Raw genomic sequence first — 20997 nt, 5'->3', positions numbered from 1 at the left:
CTTTTTTCAAATTAATGTCGTTTTAAAAATTATATCAATATTTAATTATTTTAATATTAACACAACTCTCAAAATAATATTTTTTTAAAAGAATAATATGAAAATAACTTGAAAAGGGATAAAAAATAAATTTCGGTAAGAAAACTGTTGGAAAAAAGAATCATTATTGTAGAATCGAATCTTGGGGGCGCAATTAATGAGGTGACAGAATGATTATTGATTCAGTTACGGATACGACTGCTAATAATTATTGTAGTTGCAGGCCTCACCACACAGCTAGAGGGGATTAGTTGACTTGACTAATCTTTAGTAGAAACTGCTTCTATGACAATAGGCATAAAGGCATGATTAGTTCCACAAATCTCACTGCATTGACCATAATAATTAAACCCCTTCTCGTCTTATTTAAACGACCATGTACAGCATCACATTTGACACCTAAGGAAGGTACTGCCCAACTATGAATTACGTACATCAACTGATGTTATGAATAATCATACGTAGATGAGTTTTAGCTGCTACTACCACTCTATTGTCCACTTCTAGTAAACGTAATTTGCCCGATTCTAGATCATCTTCTGGAATTATATACCTATCAAAAGCCAGTGATTGTTCATCAGAATTGTTATAGTCTCAATACTCATAAGTCCAATACCATTGATGTCCAATAGCTTTGATAGTAATGGCTGGATCTACTACAACGTCGTCCATTGAATATAACAAAGCAAATGACGGTATAGCAATGAACATCAGTATGACACTAGGAAATACGGTCCACAGAATCTCGATTGTTGTTCCATGAACAATCCTTTGCGGGATTGGATTTATTTTAGACCTGAAATGCCATAAAGCACGAGCTGCAAGATCCATACTACAAAAACTGCAATCTGAATGACGAAGAAAATGATATCGTGATGTAAGTCTATTATTCCTTGCACTATAGGTGTTGCTGCATCTTGAAATCCTAATTGCCATGGTTCTGCTGCATCACTAGGAGCTATCGTGGGGATGACTTAATTCATCCATCTATTAATATAATAAAAACAGAATAATTTTGATACTAGAAACAATCAATTATTTTTTTTAAAAAAAATACATAAGTATTATTAGTCATTATAAGTCGTGGTATTAATTTATATATCCCAATACCAACTACGACTTTTTCCTTATTAATTCTTATCTCATACCTTGATAACCGTAGAATTAAATGGAAATTGTGTGTTATGAGCTAGTTTATTAAAACCTTACCATGCCTTACCTAAATATTTCTTAATAATTATATAGTCTGAGTCAATTTAAGAATAGCTAACACGTACGAGGATTTCAAGGTGATGTCAAAATTGAAGAAAAGCCGCCAAGAGGATCCTTAACCTACACACATACTCACACATTTTACATTCCACCCTATTGCATCTTGTTACAACAACAAAAAAAATCTAATTCAATTTCATTCTAAATTTATGATTTTCTCACTTTCCAATAATGACAAGATCAATTAATTGATAAGCATTCGGAAGTTCAAACCACACAACTTTAGAAAGCATATTTTCAGAGCCCAAAGCTATCATTGTGCTCTTTATTTGTTGAGGCTGAGCTTGGGAGATTTGAGGCTTGGCTTAAGAATGTAAAAAAAACTATTTTGCTTGTTGTCTACTTGAGGCTGAAAGTGAGGAATCTAAGGTTGGGCGTGAGGACCTTCGAGTTGCACCCTTGATGCCCTTTTGTGAAGCTAGGCGTGAGAAAACTTGAGGTTGGGTGTGAGGCTGCTTATGTGGCATTAGTAAAGCTGAAACAAAGGGATAAAACGTCCAATTGAAGGGATTTTTGGAAGTTTTGGTTTTGGGAGCTATCTATGGCATTGTGAGGGATTGGGAAGTTCTCACTTGTTCTCTATGGCTTCTACAAAGATTAATTAGTACCTTATATTTCCTATCCTCTTTATAAAATCGGTTCTATCCTCTTTATCCTTATATATTTTTTTTTAAGATCCCTAGGAAGGTTGCAAACATGTTGAATATGATTCAAATGATTTTCTTATGGGGGGCCAAGGGTGAGGAAAAGAAAGTGTCTTGGGTTAAGTGGGTGGTGGTGTGTGCTTCAAGAGAAAGAGAGGGATTGGAAAAAAGAGATTTAGAAATTTTCAATAGGACTTTGGTGGGGAAATGGCTATGGAGTTTGTTGAATGAAAAAAAGGGGTCTTTGGAGAGAGGTTTTGATTGAAAAGTATAATTAGGGGTGGGCCGTTTAAGAGGGGTTCTCAATGGTTGAGTGACCTTTTGTGTATGTGTGAGTTGTTTGAGAATGAGAGTGGGTGGTTCCAAAACGGGATTGGGAGGGTTGTGGGTGATGGGAGTAATACTTCTTTTTGGGAGGCAAAATGGTTAGAGGGTGAAAGATTGAGTTCTAGGTTCAATAGGATATTTATGAATTCCGAACAAAAATATTTGAAGTTTGCAGAAGTTGGCTTGTGGGGGTAAGACTTATGGATATGGCAACTGTTGTGGAGAAGACCAAGGTTTCAATGGGAGCTACCTATGGTGCAACATTTGGGAAAGATAGGTGGGAGTAGAAGAATAGTGGTGATAAAACTTTCATTGTTAAAGAGGTGTATGCTTCTTTAAAAAAGGAGGGAGAGGTGGACACATGCAAATTCTTTAATCTTATATGGAAGCTACCCATTCCATCTAAGGTGAAAGGGTTGGTGTGGAAAGGTACCCACAACAGAATTCAAACGAGATAACTTGAGAAGAAGGAAAACATTACAAGATGGGACAAGTATCAATTGTGTTTTTTGTAATTCAGCCATGGAATCTGTCGATCACTTGTTGTTTCAACGCCATTTCTCTTATGATATTTGGCAAAGATGTTACTCTTGGTTGGGAGAAGAGCGAGTACTACCTGCTGAGTGCAAGGCCCATTTCTTTCAACACGTGGGGAACATATTAGGTGCTAATGAAAAAGCAGTGTCTGGACATCTGTGATTTTTGTGGAATCATAGGAATCATATCATTTTCCAAGAAGCAAATCAAGACACAGAAGAGGTCATGGATGCAATTAAATATCGATCGAGCTAGGAGTTGATGCAAGGTATATGTATATGCCAAAGGTTTTAATCTATCTTTATATGTCTGGCGCATAGACTTGACTAATTGCCTTAACATATTAAGTAGATGGAAAATGGCTACATTGAGTATCCCTTGGTCTAGGGAGGCAACTCGCATGCTATTCTGCTGTTATAGGCGAAAGCGGTTATGCATGGTGCGATTACTAGCATTAAGGACATGTTGAGCATTAAAAGTAGGAAATTTGTTAGGAAAGAATACTTTGTATATGTTTCTGTAATTCTGCAAGTCTTTGCATGTCATGTGATAAAGTCTTGCTTCTTAATATTAATATAATAATTTTTTTTCTGTGCAAACAAAACAAAGATTAGTACCTCAAAAGCTTCCCTTTTGAAAAAGAACAAACGATTAATGAAATCATTAAATAAATGAAATATTTAAACACATTCAATAAAAATGTCTCTACATCAAATGTGAATTAATAAAGGAAAAATAAATATGTTATAACATATCAAAAAATGAGATTTTTCTCGAATAAAATGTGTTAAATTACGTTTATGTCTTCTTACTATATACAATCTAATCTTTTTACCATTTGTTTTGATAAGGTTACTTTACAAAATTACTAAATTCATAATTAGCATGCCTAGTTACATATGCATTTTAGTAAAATACTAGGGCTGAGCAAACTATCTGCATCTTATCGCAACCCGTCTTAACTGAAGCAATGAAATGTATTTCGAACGGGTTTAAACGGGCTTCGAGTTAAAAAAAAATAAAAAAGTGAAAATAATCAGTTTAATATGGATAATTTCGGGTGGATGCAGGTTGGGGAAAAAACCTGTTGAAACCCGCACCAACCAAATAATGTTAAACATGTTAAGTTAAATTGCATATTGGCTTTAGATGTTTCTTTTGTGTTTTTCAAAACTTATGTTTGTTTTAAGACGAAGATTAGGGTGGGAAAGTAAAACATCTTTATTATCGTGTGAAATAATATTTTGGACGTTAGATATATTGATATTAAAATTAACCGTTAAGATAAATATAAATTACGATGGAATTGTTCACACTAGATAAAATAAAGAAGCATGAGATTTTCTTTTTCTTTTTTCTCTCTCCTCAGAGCTTCTTCCTTTGGTCTTCAATCACTCCTCTTTCTCCGACACCACCCACACCATCATCACTGCATAATCCTTTACCACTGTCTAAAGGACCGCTGTCGTTGTCACTACCCAACGGAGGAAGACAAAGCTTCCTTCTATTTGACCACCGAACATCAAGCAACATCACTAGATTTGTGATCGAAAACAAAGAGATCGACAAAATCTCATATTTGAGATTGAAAATGAAACAACCATTAGATTTGAAAATGAACCCAACGCAGGTTGTTTGGATTCGGTACCAAGGACACCGGGAACAAATGGTTCCTCTTCAATGATAGTGACGACGGTCCTTTAGGCTGCGGCAGTGGAGGGTTTTACGGTGGTGACTATGAGGGTGGTGCCAGAGAGAGATAAGGGTGGTTGGAGACTGTAAAGGAAGAAGGGTAAGCGAGAAAGCGCAACGGGAACCAATGCTCTTGAACTGGGAGCAGAGAACGTGGAGCAGCACGATGGCGGCTCTCATGGTCACAAAATGACAATAACGATGTCGGAACGATGCCATTGATAAGGCGGGTGAGCAGGATCCTCACCTGCGACATGAAACTCGAGGCGAGGAGTGAGTGGAGGAGGAGGCAGTAAGAGTCGACGGTGAAGCGGAAGTTGTAGTGGCGGGTGGCGAAAAGAAAAAAAAATATTTGATCTGATATGGACACCTCCATGGTATCTCAACTACCAATTTTAATCGAACGGTGGAGATGACGTGTGACCGTGGAAAATATTATTTCGCATGGTGGAAAAGATGTTTTACTTTCCCACCCTAGTCTTCGTCTTGTTTCAATGTTAATATAACATTTCAAAACTATGTCACTGCATCAAAACTACCTTGGTCTTCACACTTCTTTTCTCTCTCTCGAAACACATTCGACAAGTTGTAGGCTTGTAGCTTTTTTTTACTTCTTCCCATTTAAAATTTAACCATGGCTCTTTAGCTTCTCCAACTCTCACACAAGCATCAGAGGTGACCATCATTTTCTTTCCTCAAACATACTTGAAGCTCCATTATCTCTCTATCTCATTCATCTTCACCTTCTGTTTGCATCACACTCTACACTTCATCTCCAACTTCATTGGCGACAATGACTCTATAGGGACATCTAGATATAACCCAAACCCGCTTCAATCCAACAACCAAATGGATGGTGGTGGGCTTTCCATCGGGCTAGAGGTTTTTGGCCTGAACTGCCCAATGTTCACCATAAATTACACATGTTTATACAATGCATATATGATGATATTTATTTAGACATCATCTCATATAAAATTAAAATGTGTTGTCATTACAAATGTTTCTAACAAAATATTAAGATAAACACTCTTTATAAGGATAAAGAAACCAATAAAACTTAGAATATAAAAGTTTTTACCATATTAACCCATTAAAAAACATACTAATATAACTTTTGGTTTGTTATTATAAAAGTTAACAAATTTATTATATGTAATAATTTGTCACCAAATGATAATATAAATTATAGAGGTTTCTTACGCTTTCAATGCATATATTATTTATTTAAAATTTATACACAAAATTATATTTTAGAAAAAATAAAATTTGTGGAAGTTTATATAAGTCATTTGTTAATTTAAATAAGTATGTTAATAGTTTTTTACTTAATTTGATTGTGTATAAAAAATTATTAAACAATCCTATGTCAATTAAATTAAGTGTATAATTTTTATAATTAAAAGTTTCAAATATATATATATATATATATATATATATATATATATATATATATATATATATATATATTGGTTGATTAGAAAAATAGAAAATAAAAAATATTTCATGAAAAATGAAACATTTTTCAGATCAAATATAAAAAATTATTTAAGAATAAAACATTTAGTTTTTATTATTTTCCTATAATTTTCCGTTTTTTAAAAAAAGATATCCCTATTTGAAATACTCTTGATTATTAAATGTAGACACCTTTCCAACAAACATTTTTTTAGTTAATGCATTGACTAATATATCTTTTTATTATTACTCCCTTGGTTCTACTTTATATGAAGTTGAAGATTTTGTTACCAGTATTAAGAAATGTAACTAATATTTTAAATTTCATAAAACATAATATAATTGTCTAATATTTAACTTATCTCTAATTAACTACATATTTTCTTATTTACTATACAAAAATAACTACTCCTATTAAGGGTACTCAATGAAAAAATATTTAATGATTCATATCAATTTTGTAAAACTATAACTAATTTAGAACAAATTTTTGTTTGGTAAAATGTCATGTAACATGGAACATAGAAAGTAATAAATTCATTATTTTTATATACTATTAATTGTTACACTCTTTCTTTTTTAATTGTCGGAGTTCTAGAGATATTTTTATTTATATATTATTTTTAAAGTTCAATATCACATTAATTACTTTTTTATTAATTATATATATCACTAGTCAAGAGATATTAATTATTTCAAATTATAAAATTTTATAAATTAAAATAAAATATTTAACATTTAATTTTACATGTATTAATTTTCATTATAAAGTTTTATTTAATATAAATTAACAAAAAATTGTTCTTATCTTATTATAATTTATAAAAAAATATACAAACTAATATATAGATTATTTTAAAAAAATAATTTTATGCAATTTATACAAATTACGTAAATTTAAAATAATATTCAAATAGTCTAAAAAATAAAAATTGTATTACTTTTATAATGAAAATAAAAATTTATATTATTTATATATAAAAATAAATGTAAATAATTTTTATAAATTACATAAAACCATTTCCATATTAATTTATGAAATTTTATTGATTTATATAATTGGTATTAAAAACTTATTCACTAAATAATAATTTCGTATAGTTAAAACGAAAATATTAATATGTAAGTTTACTAAAAAATTAAATATTAAAGTTTTATTAATTTATGTAACTATAGTAAACGTCATTTGTATATTAAAATAAATCTACAAAATAATTTATATATTAATATATTAAATTTAATTATAATTTGGTAAAATTAAAATAAAAATATGTAAACTATTCAAAATAAAAATATATAAAATGATCTAAAATATTTATAGATTAAGTATTTTTTAATTTGTAAAATTTTATAATTCAAAAAAAATTAACCGCTCTTAACTAATAATACATATAAAATAGTATTTATAAAATTAAATACAAAAAAATAAGTGTTTTAATGATTTATATTGATGACTAATCACGTGTATGTATCTATAAAAGAAGATTTTATTCTATAAGATAATGACACATGACACTCTCATATTCATTGCCTCCAAATAATTCAATTAATGTAAATTTTATATTTATTCTATTTCAAATAGAATTCTAAATCAATTGAATCAATTATATAATCTTAAACCAATTATAATACATAAGAATCATATAAATTGGAATACTTCGATTTTACATTCTTTTTCATTTTTTTTGAATTTTATATAATAGGTTAAGAAATCTGTAAATTGATATGATATCTTTTCTGTTGATGAAAATAAAAATGTGAAAAATATTTTATTATAGGCATATTTTAAAATATAGTAATTATCATTAAAATTAAATTTTTTGTGAACACAACTATATTTTTATTACACTATCGTTAAAATTAAATGTTATTCAAACACATACTAATATAGAAACCCTAAACTAAACATACATCATTCTTAATCCAATTAAACTTAATTGGGTTGGATTTCATTAAGTTTATCATTCTTATTTTTCCAACTCAATCCAACTTTAATTGGATTGAATTGAATTGATTATTGGGTGAGACTATTAAAAAAATGTTACCTCTTCACATCTTAAAAAAAAATCCTCAAACGCAAAATAGTAAGGATATTTTTTTTCTTCAGAATAGTAAGAATATTTTAAAAATCAGTATTGATAAAAATATTGTATTATTTATATGATAAACAAAAAAATTAATATAAATATATACTCAAAATACTATTCATAAAATAATGTTATTACCTGAAATAAACAAAAAAAAAGAAAATTTAAAATAATGTATTATATTAAGATAAAAAAAATGTATTACTTTGAGAATGAGGTGTGTTTAGTTTAGGGTCTTTATATTAGTAATATAATTGCATGTGAATTGAATTGAGTCTTGATGAGGTTCGAAACTTCAAACTCATCATCTTTTTGGTCCCATATTATAGGGTGGATCTCAAAAGATATGAAATATCTCCCTCCAAGTAGTACATATGACTTTTATCGAATACGACTTTTCACAAAATTCTATATGTATATATGATATGATATCTAGTATGGAATTATGTTTACTCACTTGAAATTGAGTATCTACTCCCCCCCCCCCCCCCCCCTTTTCTTGCTAGGATTGAAAATTTTGTATTTTACATATCCATATGATTGAGTCATTGGGTTTCCAAAATAGTGTAAAGTACTTCAAATCATTACTATTTGACTCGAACCTATCCTAAAAAGTCGAGGCATTTCGAATTATTTATTGACACGAACAAAGTCAAGGAAAACCTCTGAAATTCTTTTCATATTGGACCTTGGACCAATCTAATTTTAATTGAGTTCATTAAACTAAAATTAATTTAATTCAATGACCCAATCCAACTCATAAAAATCTAAGGCACTATACCCACATTTTTCCTAAGTACAATCCATACCCCCCCCCCCCCCCTCTCCAAAACCACCTTTCAATTACCCACTATACCTTTTTTCTTGCAGAAGTACACCCATTTTGCTTTATGCAAATGTATTTCCAAAATTACATATACCTATTCTGAAAATGTATATTCGAAATTATGTTTCATAGTTTCGGAGATATACTTCCAGAATAGATATATATTTTTCAATAAAATTTCACTTAAGAATTAAAATGGTTGACAAGAAATAAAAAAATAAAAAATGATAAACGCTTGTCTTAGACCCATGTTTGTTAGTCTCATTTTCATCATATCATTAGTATTTTTAAATCCTATTTAAAATCTTAATTTCATCTTATCTTTATTATTTTTAAACCTTAATTTTAAATTATCTTCATTATATAATAGTGTGTTTTCATCATTATTATACTATTTATGTTTTCCTTCTTGTGACAATGTGTTTCAAGTTAGGTTCATCATTAACTTCATATATTATACACCTCAATTACAAAGAAAAGCTTTTGAGGATAATTTCTTTCTTTTAAGTGCATTCATTCATTTTCTAATCCAAAATTTTTATAGACAAAACAAATCACTAGTTCCCAACCATGAGATGAATGGAATCCTATACATAAATTAGTTAATAGAAGAATACAAATAGCTTTTTATTGTATCACTTAAATTATATGTGAATTCTTGAACCAAAGAGTTAATAAGAACAAGTGTATAATATATGAAGTTAGTGATGAAGGCACCTTGAAATAGAGTGTCACATGAAGAAAAACATAAAATATTATATAATAATGATGAAAACATAGTATTATATAATGAATATATAGTGAAGATAATTTAAAATTAGGATTTAAATAATAATAAAGATAAGATGAAAATAAGATTTTAGATAGAATTTAAATAATACTAATGATAGGATGAAAATAAGACAAATAAATATGAATATAAGATAAGTAGTTATCATTTTTTTCATTTATCATCAATCATCTTAATTCTTAAGTAATATTTTATTGAAAATATATACCTATTATAAAAGTATATCTCCGAAACTGTAAATCATAGTTATGGAGATACATTTCTGGAATATGTATATGTAATTCCAGAACATTTCGGTAAAGCAAAATGGGTTTCTTCTTTAAGAAAAAAGATATAATATATAATTGAGAGGTACAAGAGGGGGGTTGGGAGTGTACTTAGGAGAATTGGGGGTGTGAATAACAAGAATCAAATCTAACTGGATTAAATTGAATTGGACGGGATCAGATATTAGGTCGAATCGCTTACATCCTTGTATACTAACATATTTACTAAAGTTGAAACTAAATAAAATATATTAAAAATTTATATAATATAAAAAAATTACTCTTATAAATTATAAAATGTAAATTTAATATCCATACAAAGCACAAGAAACTAAGCTACTTTATTATAAATTTAAGTTATATAACATAAATATTTATCCCGGATACAATACTAGTTATATAAAAAATAGTCAAACAATTCTATATCAACTAAACTAACTGTTTAAATTTTTAAAAATTTAAACTTTCAAATATCTATACAGATTAGGAAAATAAAAAAAGTTATTAGATCAAAATATAAAAAACCATTTAAATCTTTACTCTTTTAAGTAATTAAAATATTCAATGAAACATATTCATTCTCTTTAGTTAATTCAACTCGATGCATTGATGAACAATATCTTTTTATTAATAATAGAATAATCATTTTAAATAACACTTAATTTATACCTTTTATATCCTACCTATAATTAGGAGCATGTTTTACTCCCCCATTTTAAATATTAATTAATTTACCATTAAACCAGAAGAGAGACTTGGGAGGAAAAAAAAAAGTGAAATAAAGTGAGAACATTGAACATGTTCTTAGCTGAGTTGTGATTTACTACTTTAGAAGTGTTGTTGTGACCTTTGAGACAGCGTTGGAAGTGGTTTTGAGATCCGAGGTGGAGGGTTAGTTAATCCAATCCAACCAATGAGCTGGATCCACTCTTTCAGGAGTGAACACCCCAACCTTCAAATATAATATTAAAAAATGTCAAAAATAATTACACAACACTAGCATTTTAATATTACGTTAAAGAGTATAAATTAATTGATTGAATAAAATATATTAATTTAATTGTTATAAATTTTTTAACATTATTTTCTATTTTACGTATGCAATTTTTTTTATATTTTAATAGTAGTGTCATTTTATGGAAAGTAATAAAATATGCCAGAAACTGAGCATCGGCTTGAAACAGAGAAGGCTTTCAGAATCGGCTTGAATCAGACCCACAATCATTTCCATTATTTATATGCTATATTATCTGCAGCCAAAAATAAATTCCATTACCCTTTTCTCTGTTCCTTCCCCTGAACTCCTTAAACAACTCACTCTTTTATTATTATTATTATTATTATTATTATTATTATTATTATTATTATTTTGTGTTTCACTACTTCCATGATGCCAGTTTCAACCATGTGAAGTTGTTGTGCGTGCTGTGTTTGTTGTTGTGTACTGTTTTGGACCTTCAGAACCAACCATGAATCTCAGCAACGGCAAGGGATCCACTTCGAGTTCTCCTCTGAAAGCCGGAGATTCTGTCTCCGACCAGTTTCCGGCGGGTCTCCGGGTGCTGGTGGTGGATGATGACCCCACTTGCCTTATGATCCTTGAGAGGATGCTCCGTGCTTGTCTCTATGAAGGTGCTGCTTAATCACTTTCTCTCTCTAAGATTAATTGGTGGCAAAAAAAAAATGTAATTTACTTAGTTTTCTCAATGTTTGTGTTGTCATGGGTAGTACTTGTCAATCACCAAGTGTGTCTTGTTATGGAGTTTTTACTCTAAACATGTTGTTTGATGCAGTGTTTGCTGAAAATTTGAATTCTTGCAGCCATCTATCTTTTCAAGTTGATGCTTTTTGGTATGGTTGAATACTGAATAGCATGGCATGAAGTGATTGATGTTGTTTCTTTTTACCTTGTGATGACAGATTTGTTTGTTTATTGATTTTTTTCAAACCTTTGGAATTGGTTCTAAAGTGAAGTTTGAGTCGTTATGAATATGTGTCTGTCTGTCCTTTTATTTTTCTTTTTACTTTTTTTGAATTTGATTTGTGGAATTTGTGATTTGATTTGATTTGTTTGTTGGGTTTATTTCATTTCAGTGACGAAATGCCAGCGAGCTGAGGTTGCATTGTCTCTCTTGAGAGAGAACAAAAACGGGTTTGATATCGTTTTAAGCGATGTGCATATGCCAGATATGGATGGATTTAAGCTTTTGGAGCATATTGGGTTGGAGATGGACCTTCCGGTTATTAGTAAGCATTGCTTTGATTGGTTTGTGTCTATTGAGAGACACTGCATTGATATGAACTTATGAGTTGTGTGTGAATGATTTCTACAGTGATGTCAGCTGATGATGGGAAACATGTTGTGATGAAAGGGGTGACACATGGTGCCTGTGATTACCTGATTAAACCTGTTCGGATTGAGGCTTTGAAGAATATATGGCAGCATGTGATTCGGAAGAGAAAGAACGGTTTGAGAGATGTGGAGCAATCGGGTAGCGTGGAAGAAGGAGATCAGCCTCCAAAGGTATCTGATGATGGAGATTACTCGTCTTCTGTGAATGAAGCCAGAAGCTCTAAGAAGAGGAGGGACGAGGACGAGGAAGGAGATGAGAAGGATGATTCCTCCACGTTGAAGAAGCCGCGAGTTGTTTGGTCTGTTGAGCTTCATCAACAGTTTATGGCTGCTGTGAATCAACTTGGAATTGATAGTATGTGTCTCTCAATTACCTCCTTACAATAACAAATTGTTCTGTTTCATCTTTGTTCTGTTGCTTTTCTTTGCTGTCTTATCTGACACAGCAAACAATGCCTCCCACTACTTTTGATCTTTGGATTCTTTATGTCTAATCTTGAATTGTCATACAAGAATCACGAAAGCATCAAATCCACACTTTTACTACTTGCATCTTCTGTATCCGATTGCAATATTTTGGGATGACTCCTTTTAGGATTTCCTGACTGTTCACAAATAGGCAAATCAGTTTTCCAACTATATACTATGCTGTAATATTTAATACGCATTCAAGATCCCAGAGTGGCTTTAGCATTACAAAATTGTTTTTATCTCTAAATTAGTATTTTTATTTTTTACCCCCCACAAAATTCCTGAATATCTTTTATATGAAGAATTATGGTGATATCTTCTTGCCTGATTCATTAGAGATTTATTGAAAATATGTATGCCTTATCTTATGTTTTAAATTTGATATTCATATACAGAGGCTGTTCCTAAAAAGATTTTGGAATTGATGAATGTTCCTGGGCTCACTAGAGAAAATGTTGCTAGCCACCTCCAGGTATGATATCATTATGCTTCGTATTATATGTACTTTGAGAGAGATTCAGCAATTGATGTTAACTATTATTCTCTCTTGTTGTGGTAAACTATGGTATTAGTTATTTGAAGGTGTCAACTCATTTGCCGTCTGGTTTTTGGTACAGAAATACCGTTTGTATCTTAGAAGGCTGAGTGGAGTTTCACAGCAGCAGGGTAACTTGAACAACTCCTTCATGAGCTCACAAGAAGCAACATTTGGGGGAACCTCAATCAATGGAATTGATCTTCAAACTCTTTCAGCTGCTGGCCAGTTCCCATCACAAAGTCTAGCCAAGCTTCAAGCCACGGGACTTGGCAGGACAACTGCTAAAGCTGGTGTGCCTATGCCTCTATCTGATCAAAAAAACCTTTTCAGTTTTGAGAACCCAAGATTAAGATTTGGAGAAGGGTCACTACAACATTTAAGCAACAGTAAGCCTATAAACTTGCTTCATGGAATTCCAACCAACATGGAGCCAAAACAACTCGCCAATTTGCACCAATCTACCCAACCCCTTGGTAGCTTGAATATGCGAGTCAATGCTCCTGTCACACAGAACAACCCTTTGTTGATGCAGATGGCTCAGTCTCAACCAAGAGGTCAGATGCTAGGTGAAAATGCTGGTTCTCATGTAACCAGGTTTCCGTCATCTTTGGTGCAGCCTACAGTATCAAATGGTATTTCTAATGGTGTTTTGGGAAATGGGATTGCTGGCACCAGCAACATAACTACTTATAATCCAGTTCAACAAAACTCGTCATTGTTGAGTTTTCCCATGAACCAAACAAATGAAATATCTGTCAGTAATTTCCCTCTTAGAAGCAGTCCAGGTATAACTAGTATCACAAATAAAGGTATGTTTCATGAAGAAGGTACCTCTGGTATTAAAGGACCTGGTGGATTTGTTCAAGGGTATGACATGTTTAATGAACTCCACCATCAGAAGTCCCATGATTGGGACTTAACAAACACTGGCATGACATATGATGCTGCTCACCATGCAAATCCTTTACAAGGTAACATTGATGTCTCACCATCAGTTTTGGTCCATCAGAGTTTTCCCACCATGCACCAGACTGTACAAAATAGAGATACTACTTCAATTGGAAAAGCTATGTTCTCCACAGGTGAAGGCATGCATCAAAGTAATCTCCAAAATGTTGGTCAACACCACAATAACCTTCTTCTTGACAATTCAGTAAGGGTTAAGGCTGAAAGAATTCCTGATCCTAGCTGCCAGATTAATAACCTCTTCGCTGATCAATATGGTCAGGAGGATCTTGTCAGTGCATTTCTGAAACAGGTTGGTCCTTCCTTCCTTTTCTGTATACATATGCTTTCACATAGTTTTCCTTCATAAACAAATCAGTTTTTTCTGTGTTTTCTGGCAGCAAGAAAGCATTGGAACTTCTGAAAATGAGTTTGACTTTGATGGATATTCCTTAGACAACATTCCGGTTTAGAACAGATTCGGCCAGTTCTCTTCCTAATTGCAGTCGCCAATGTAAATAGTTGGCGTTCCATATGAACCAAATCACACTGCAATTAGTTAGTTTGGATCTTAGTTTAAAATTTTCAACAAATAAAATTTAGTTGATGTAAAAAATTCAGGCTTCAGGGAGTAGTATGTTATTATGATTTAGTCTGGATGCTCAAAGATCATTTAAGTGATCCATCAAGATGAATAACAACAAACTTTAAATGCATGTATGCAAAAGGCATATTTGCAATTTTTTGGCTGCTTTCCATTGCAAAGGTTCTAGCAAGCTTCTATTGTTAAGGTGTACATGAAGACATTGGTTAAGGGTAAAACTGTAGAGGGCAAGACTTTGATACACCTGCAGACTTGTTGTAGGAGCTTTTTAACTTGAATAACACATTATGAAATATTTTTTCCTTTGCTCCTTTTTTGCTATTTATTTATGCTCTTCTAATTGAGCAAAGGACTCCTGTAAGGATGTAAATATTCCATTTGGTTGCTCAAGACATTCGGTCTGCCCATTTGACACAAATTATGATTTTTGTGACGGTTTTAAATTGTCATATATTAACTTCACAAGTTTAGATACCCAATTACAAAAATTATAGAAAATCAACAACCCAATTACAAATCTTTTTAATTTAGGGACTTAACTAAAAATTCTCGAAAAGTTCAAGGACATATATATATATAACCTATTTGTTCAGTTATGTTTTTGCTGTAGATGACCTGCTTGTTCAATTTATTTTTATTTTTTTGCAAGTGACCTGCTCCGTTCATTATGATATGCAGACCATGCCCATGAAACTGATTAGGCTCTCATGTTGGGTTTTATGGCCAACACTATTTATTAATACTATACTTTTGAAAAACCTGATTAGCAGAATTGGCTAACTCTTACAAAAGTGACCAACCACGGTCTTGATTCTGCACCCAATTCTAGCCCAATCATTACCTGTGGGTTGTGTCTAAAATTAGGGGTGCTAGGTCATCTATTAGTAGTTTCAATATTAATAGCAAGGATAGGCTCATTGAAAAGGTTCCAGAAATTTAGGGTCTGGGTTACACATTTCTAAATTATAGGTACTAATTAAAAAAATAGTGAAATTATAGGGATTTAGAGAATAATTTAATCCATATTTCTTTGTCTCTGGCTTCTTGTTCATACTAGTCATGAAGTCATAAATGAAACAGGGGTGACAAATGCTGCTGTGACTCCAAAAGAAGACCAATTGAAGATAAATGAGGAGGACAAAGGAGACATTTGGACAAGGGTTAGTAAGCCAACTAGAGACAGAGGTAAGAGGAAGATTTATACTGGATCTACTTCTGATGTTAATTGTATGAATGGGTTTGAGGCACTTAGAGTTTTGAATGACTCTACAGTGGCCCCTGATAGGGGTCCAATATGGATTAACTAGGAATAGTGAGACTCAATACGAGAGAATAGATTAATACTGATTTTAATCGCTTTATCATTTTCAATTTTTTATTATTTTTTTATTACCATTTTTAATAAAACTTATATAATATTTTGTTTGAAAAAATACTAGATTATTGTTTGCCCCACTAAAAAAAAATGGATCTGCTACTGTCTGCAAGCTATCAATCATAACAACTTCACTCTCTCGGTAGCTCTATATATAGAGCAAATGTATCACGCTTGATTATGAAATAAAAACCTAGTTAGTTCATCATTACTCTTATAATAAGATAATTAATTTGTGGGTAACAAATCTCTCCCTAGGTAAGACTTTAACTTGAGACTACTGTTTATCTCAAATAATTAATCTTTTTGCCTTGATTTGTTTTCATTTTGATGCCTATTAATATTAACTCTGATGCAAGTGTTATATTTATAGTGTGTGTGTGTGTGTTTTTCTTAAAAGGCCTAAGAAGACGTGCACAAACTGCCCAAAATAGTTTTAACAGCAAGAGCCTATTAATAAGTATTAAAAAGCTACCCAGTTGCCAAATTGTTTGAGATAAAAAAATCAGATCTCGTCTCCCTACATTTGCCATATATTAACAAAAAAATCGTGTATTAATACATTATGCATCCCCCAAGGCCTGAAACAAAATCCCCATATATACAAATCACTCTACATTTTAAACTCCTAACTACTCCTTATCTCTCGTCCTATTTCTTTATAAATCTTATCATATATTTTTTTTTCATTCTTTTTAAGTGTTGCTTAACACATGCATGAAGTATTTATCAAACATTTTCCTTTTCGAATTCCTCCATCCACTCACACCATAACGAAACCAGTAATCATACACGAACATCCATTGAATAGCTTTTATCGAACCCAAGGGGTATGTATTAGAAAGTGTTACCTAAATTTAGTAAAAATCCATGTTACTTACATAGGTATCAAGCGAAGAAGGTAAGTAGGTACCTTGACCAGAGGGTTGACCACACAAGAATCCATCGTTAGCCAAGGTAACAGAAGAAGGCATGGGCACAGCGGGTGGCGCCACTCCAAGCAAGGTCCCCAACATGTCCACCCTCACTTGCATCTGATTCAAGTCCCCGGCGGTCGCCTGTTAGGTGCTGGGTTTGTGGTTGCTGGTTTCGAGGGTCCAGCACCTCCAGAAGAAGAAGAAGAGAAGAAGACAAGCTCAAGGTAAGGAGGAAATTCTATTTCTCATATCCTGCTTGTTTGTTTACATGGCTATATATAGAGAAATTCACATAACTGATTTGTGTCAATTCTTATCCAAAAGGAATATTCTAATAACAGATTTTGTTATGCATGTATGCCTATGAGGGAGCAAACACCCCAAGCAGGATTTGGTGCTGATTCTACTAATCCGGTCTTCCAATTCTGCCCCTTAGACGTCATCATCAAGGTACGCTGGCTTCACCACTCTTCTCTTGGTCTTTTCTTCTCTCTGCACCTTTGCTGCTGGTGCTTCCTCTGTTTTCTGGAATTATAAGCTTGCTCGTATCATTCCACGACCCTTGGAAATTCACCTTGCCCTCAAGGTGATACGCTTCAAACCATGGCTACCCAAGTAATGCCGGGATCCCACGGTCGATTCCGACAAATTGCACTCGGTTTAGCAGTTGAACATAGTGCAAGGGCAATTAATTGGAGCTTGTATGCGGTCATGATAGGCCCATAAAGAAGGACAATGCTGAAGAACCTGTTGAAGGAAATGGCGGTGCATTCCAAATTCTGGCTGTTGCCAACCATGACCTACAATGGCGACATCGCCCGATAAGGGAGCCCCAACTGAGCTACGAGCTGATGCTGGGTGAAGTGATGGGTGCTTCCTCCGTCAACGAGGAGCACCACACTATGGTCAGCGATGAGTTCCACTAAACGCAAAGCTTTAGGTGCCAAGTGGGCCGTTAGAGAATTCAGACTTATTTGGGCCGAGTGCGGGTCGGGCGGTTCGGGTGGGTCGGTAATCGGGTCAGCTGATTCTATATTTGGGCTTGAGGGGTCTTCGTCCTCTATGATGAGAAGGAAAACCCTAGAGGCACAATGGTGACCTCTATGGTACCGCTCATCATAGTAAAGGCACAAATCGCAGTCACGACGCGAGGCGATCTCGTCTGAGGTGAGGCGCTTGATCACCGGAGGTGGCTGTCGAGGGGGGGCCGGGAGCAGTGGCGGAAGTGATGCGACGCAGGACTGAGGCTCCGTACTTGGCGTACTGGTCGTCACGCGAAGAGGAGGGGGAATGGGTGGCGGTGCTCGCACGCGCGGTGGTCGACAAGCGGCAAAGAGCTTCTCCTCTTGTAATTTCGCGAGCCCGGCTGCTTGGACTAAGGTGAGGGGTTGGTGCGCCTGCACCTCGCTGCAAATCTCCGGGGCCAAACAGGAGATGAAGCAGCTTAAGAGGAACGGCGGCGGTAGCCCAATAATTCGGTTGGCCAAGTCTTCGAATTCTGCCAGGTATTGTGCTACTGAATTTTTCTGAGTAAGCTTGAACAAGACACCTGCTGGGTCTTCGTATTGTGACGAAGCAAAACGGGTTTGCAGAGGTGGAGTTGGCCTGAGCAGGGGAGGTGGCAGCGGTGACTGTATGGCGGGAGAAGGGTAGTGGAAGGTGGAAGCCCCGTACAGTGGTTGTTGAAATGAAGGAGGGGTTCTCTCGGGATCGAACAAGCTCAGCAACCGTTGGCGGTTACTCTCAAAATCAATCCCAAGGGATTGAGCTGGATGCGCAAAGGGAGGAGGGGTGTGCAGCAACGAAGGTGTGTGGAAATGGGTATGGCAGCCATGGAAGATGGCCATGGGCTCTCAACGAAAGCACCAAATGTTAGGTGCTGGGTTTGTGGTTGCTGGTTTCGAGGGTCCAGCACCTCCAGAAGAAGAAGAAGAGAAGAAGACAAGCTCAAGGTAAGGAGGAAATTATATTTCTCATATCCTGCTTGTTTGTTTACATGGCTATATATAGAGGAATTCACATAACAAATTTGTGTCAATTCTTATTCAAAAGGAATATTCTAATAACAGATTTTGTTATGCATGTATGCCTATGAGGGAGCAAACACCCCAAGCAGGATTTGGTGCTGATTCTACTAATCCGGTCTTCCAATTCTGCCCCTTAGACGTCATCATCAAGGTACGCTGGCTTCACCACTCTTCTCTTGGTCTCTTCTTCTCTCTGCACCTTTGCTGCTGGTGCTTCCTCTGTTTTCTGGAATTATAAGCTTGCTCGTATCATCGCCCCACTCAAAACGGTGCCGTTTTCCACCGAACCGGGGAGGCTCGTGCCGTTGGCGAGCACCGCGTTCGAGGCGAACACCAGCCACTCGCCGTGTTGAAACCCCAGGAACACCCTCCACGACTTCAGCTCCTCCAGCCCGTTGTTCAGCACTGTTAGCATCGACGAGAACCGATACGGCTGCTCCGTCGGGTCCGAGACATTCGGCGGTAGCCATGAACCGCCGGTGTACACGTACGACAAGAGTATCCCGTTGCAGGACCCGACGGCTTGCGGCTGAGACACAGACGGTGCCGCAGAAAATATGATGACAACGATAATGATGATGAGGAAGGAAAAATAGAAGAAGCTGTGGACATGCAAGGCCATGGCCACGGCTAGGTGTTATGAAGAAAGTGAATAATAAGAATAAATTTTATGTGTATGTTGTTGGTCTTAATTAGAGAATTTAGAAGTTAGAACATCGTATGAATATAAGAAGATTGTTTAACGTTGTTGTGGTCTTTGAGTAGAGTGATTCAAGGGACAGAGCGCGTTGTGTAGTGTTGGTTCCTATTCCATGCCTTATCAAAGTTTTATTATACTACGTAGTTTTGGATTGCTAAATTAAATTGGCAGGCTCGAATTATTACTCAAAGAATTGTTTTTTTGGTTACGAATCAAAGGAATTAAAAATGAGTTTTTTTTATTAAAAATTGACATTAGTAGATTCTTGATATACTTCTAATAAATACTTTCTATTTCAACAACAACAAAAAAACAAATCATTATTATAATGATTGAAATCATAAACACACAAGAGTATTTAATAATTTTTCTTCATTGGAGCAGGTTTTGGTTTTGACCGTTTTGTTCGGTGGTGATCACGTAAGTTTGGATGTGGGCATGGTCAAGGAGAAGGGTGGCTTGGCCAAATGGCTAATTAAGTTGAAACGGTATTTAGGAGTGGGTTGGAATTTGGATATTTTGTTTTCGGATTAATTCCTGAGTGGTGACTTGTTTGTTTAGGAAGTGTTTATTATTGTTTACAGATTCTCAAATTATGACCAATTGCTGAATGAGAAAGGGTATTTGTTGCATGCCATTGATTGTGCATGTGTTCACATTTCATGCGGAATGCACCAAACACGTGTTAGACCTAATTGGAGTACTTAGTAGGTAATAATGAACGAAGATTTGAATTCCCAATGCCCTTATAAAAAAAATTTTACTCTTATAAAAATAGTTTTTATTAATTAATAAGTAATTTCAAAACCCGGGACTGTGAGCAATGGTTTTATGTTTGTGCCAAAAGAAGGGTAAAGTTTGCACTATGTAAAAAGTGTGTTTGGGTAGGCTCTAATCCTATTTGTTAGGTTGGGTTCTTAGTTCTTTAATGTGCGGATGTTCAAACATTTAAAATAAAATTCAGTGCATGAATTCTAAAATAAATTTAATGATTTATTTTTAAAAAAATGAAGATTAACCCAAACCAAAGTTTGGACTGAAAATCCAAACACTCACTAATTTTTGTTATGGGAGGGGAATTTGGGTGGTGGTGGTGTTTTCCATCACGTTGGAATTGTAATTTGATGCT

At 34.0% G+C, this 20997-nt stretch overlaps 1 protein-coding gene across 4 annotated transcripts; it reads left to right on the top strand.

The window, feature by feature from the left end:
• Nucleotides 1–11143: 11143 nt before the first annotated feature.
• Nucleotides 11144–20505, top strand: LOC114388227 (two-component response regulator ARR2-like). Of its 4 annotated transcripts, XR_003661463.1 has the most exons (9): nucleotides 11144–11570; nucleotides 12033–12185; nucleotides 12272–12646; nucleotides 13158–13234; nucleotides 13380–14558; nucleotides 15930–16034; nucleotides 17110–17289; nucleotides 19018–19319; nucleotides 20253–20505. XR_003661463.1 is itself a non-coding variant. In XM_028348598.1 (6 exons), exons 1-6 carry the CDS (start codon nucleotides 11408–11410, stop codon nucleotides 15933–15935), a joined length of 1953 nt encoding a protein of 650 aa, XP_028204399.1. In that variant the 5' UTR covers nucleotides 11144–11407; the 3' UTR covers nucleotides 15936–16210. The 4 variants fall into 4 exon arrangements, 2 of the variants coding, with proteins under 2 accessions (XP_028204399.1, XP_028204398.1); XR_003661464.1 differs by lacking the exons at nucleotides 17110–17289; nucleotides 19018–19319; XM_028348598.1 differs by lacking the exons at nucleotides 17110–17289; nucleotides 19018–19319; nucleotides 20253–20505 and having other exon boundaries at nucleotides 15930–16210.
• The last annotated feature ends 492 nt before the right edge of the window (nucleotides 20506–20997 follow it).

The sequence above is a fragment of the Glycine soja genome, chromosome 15, assembly GCF_004193775.1.
Source record: "Glycine soja cultivar W05 chromosome 15, ASM419377v2, whole genome shotgun sequence".
Taxonomy (NCBI): Eukaryota; Viridiplantae; Streptophyta; class Magnoliopsida; order Fabales; family Fabaceae; genus Glycine; species Glycine soja.
Note: the sequence above shows the minus strand (reverse complement) of the source record. Positions and strands in the feature narration are given on the sequence as shown.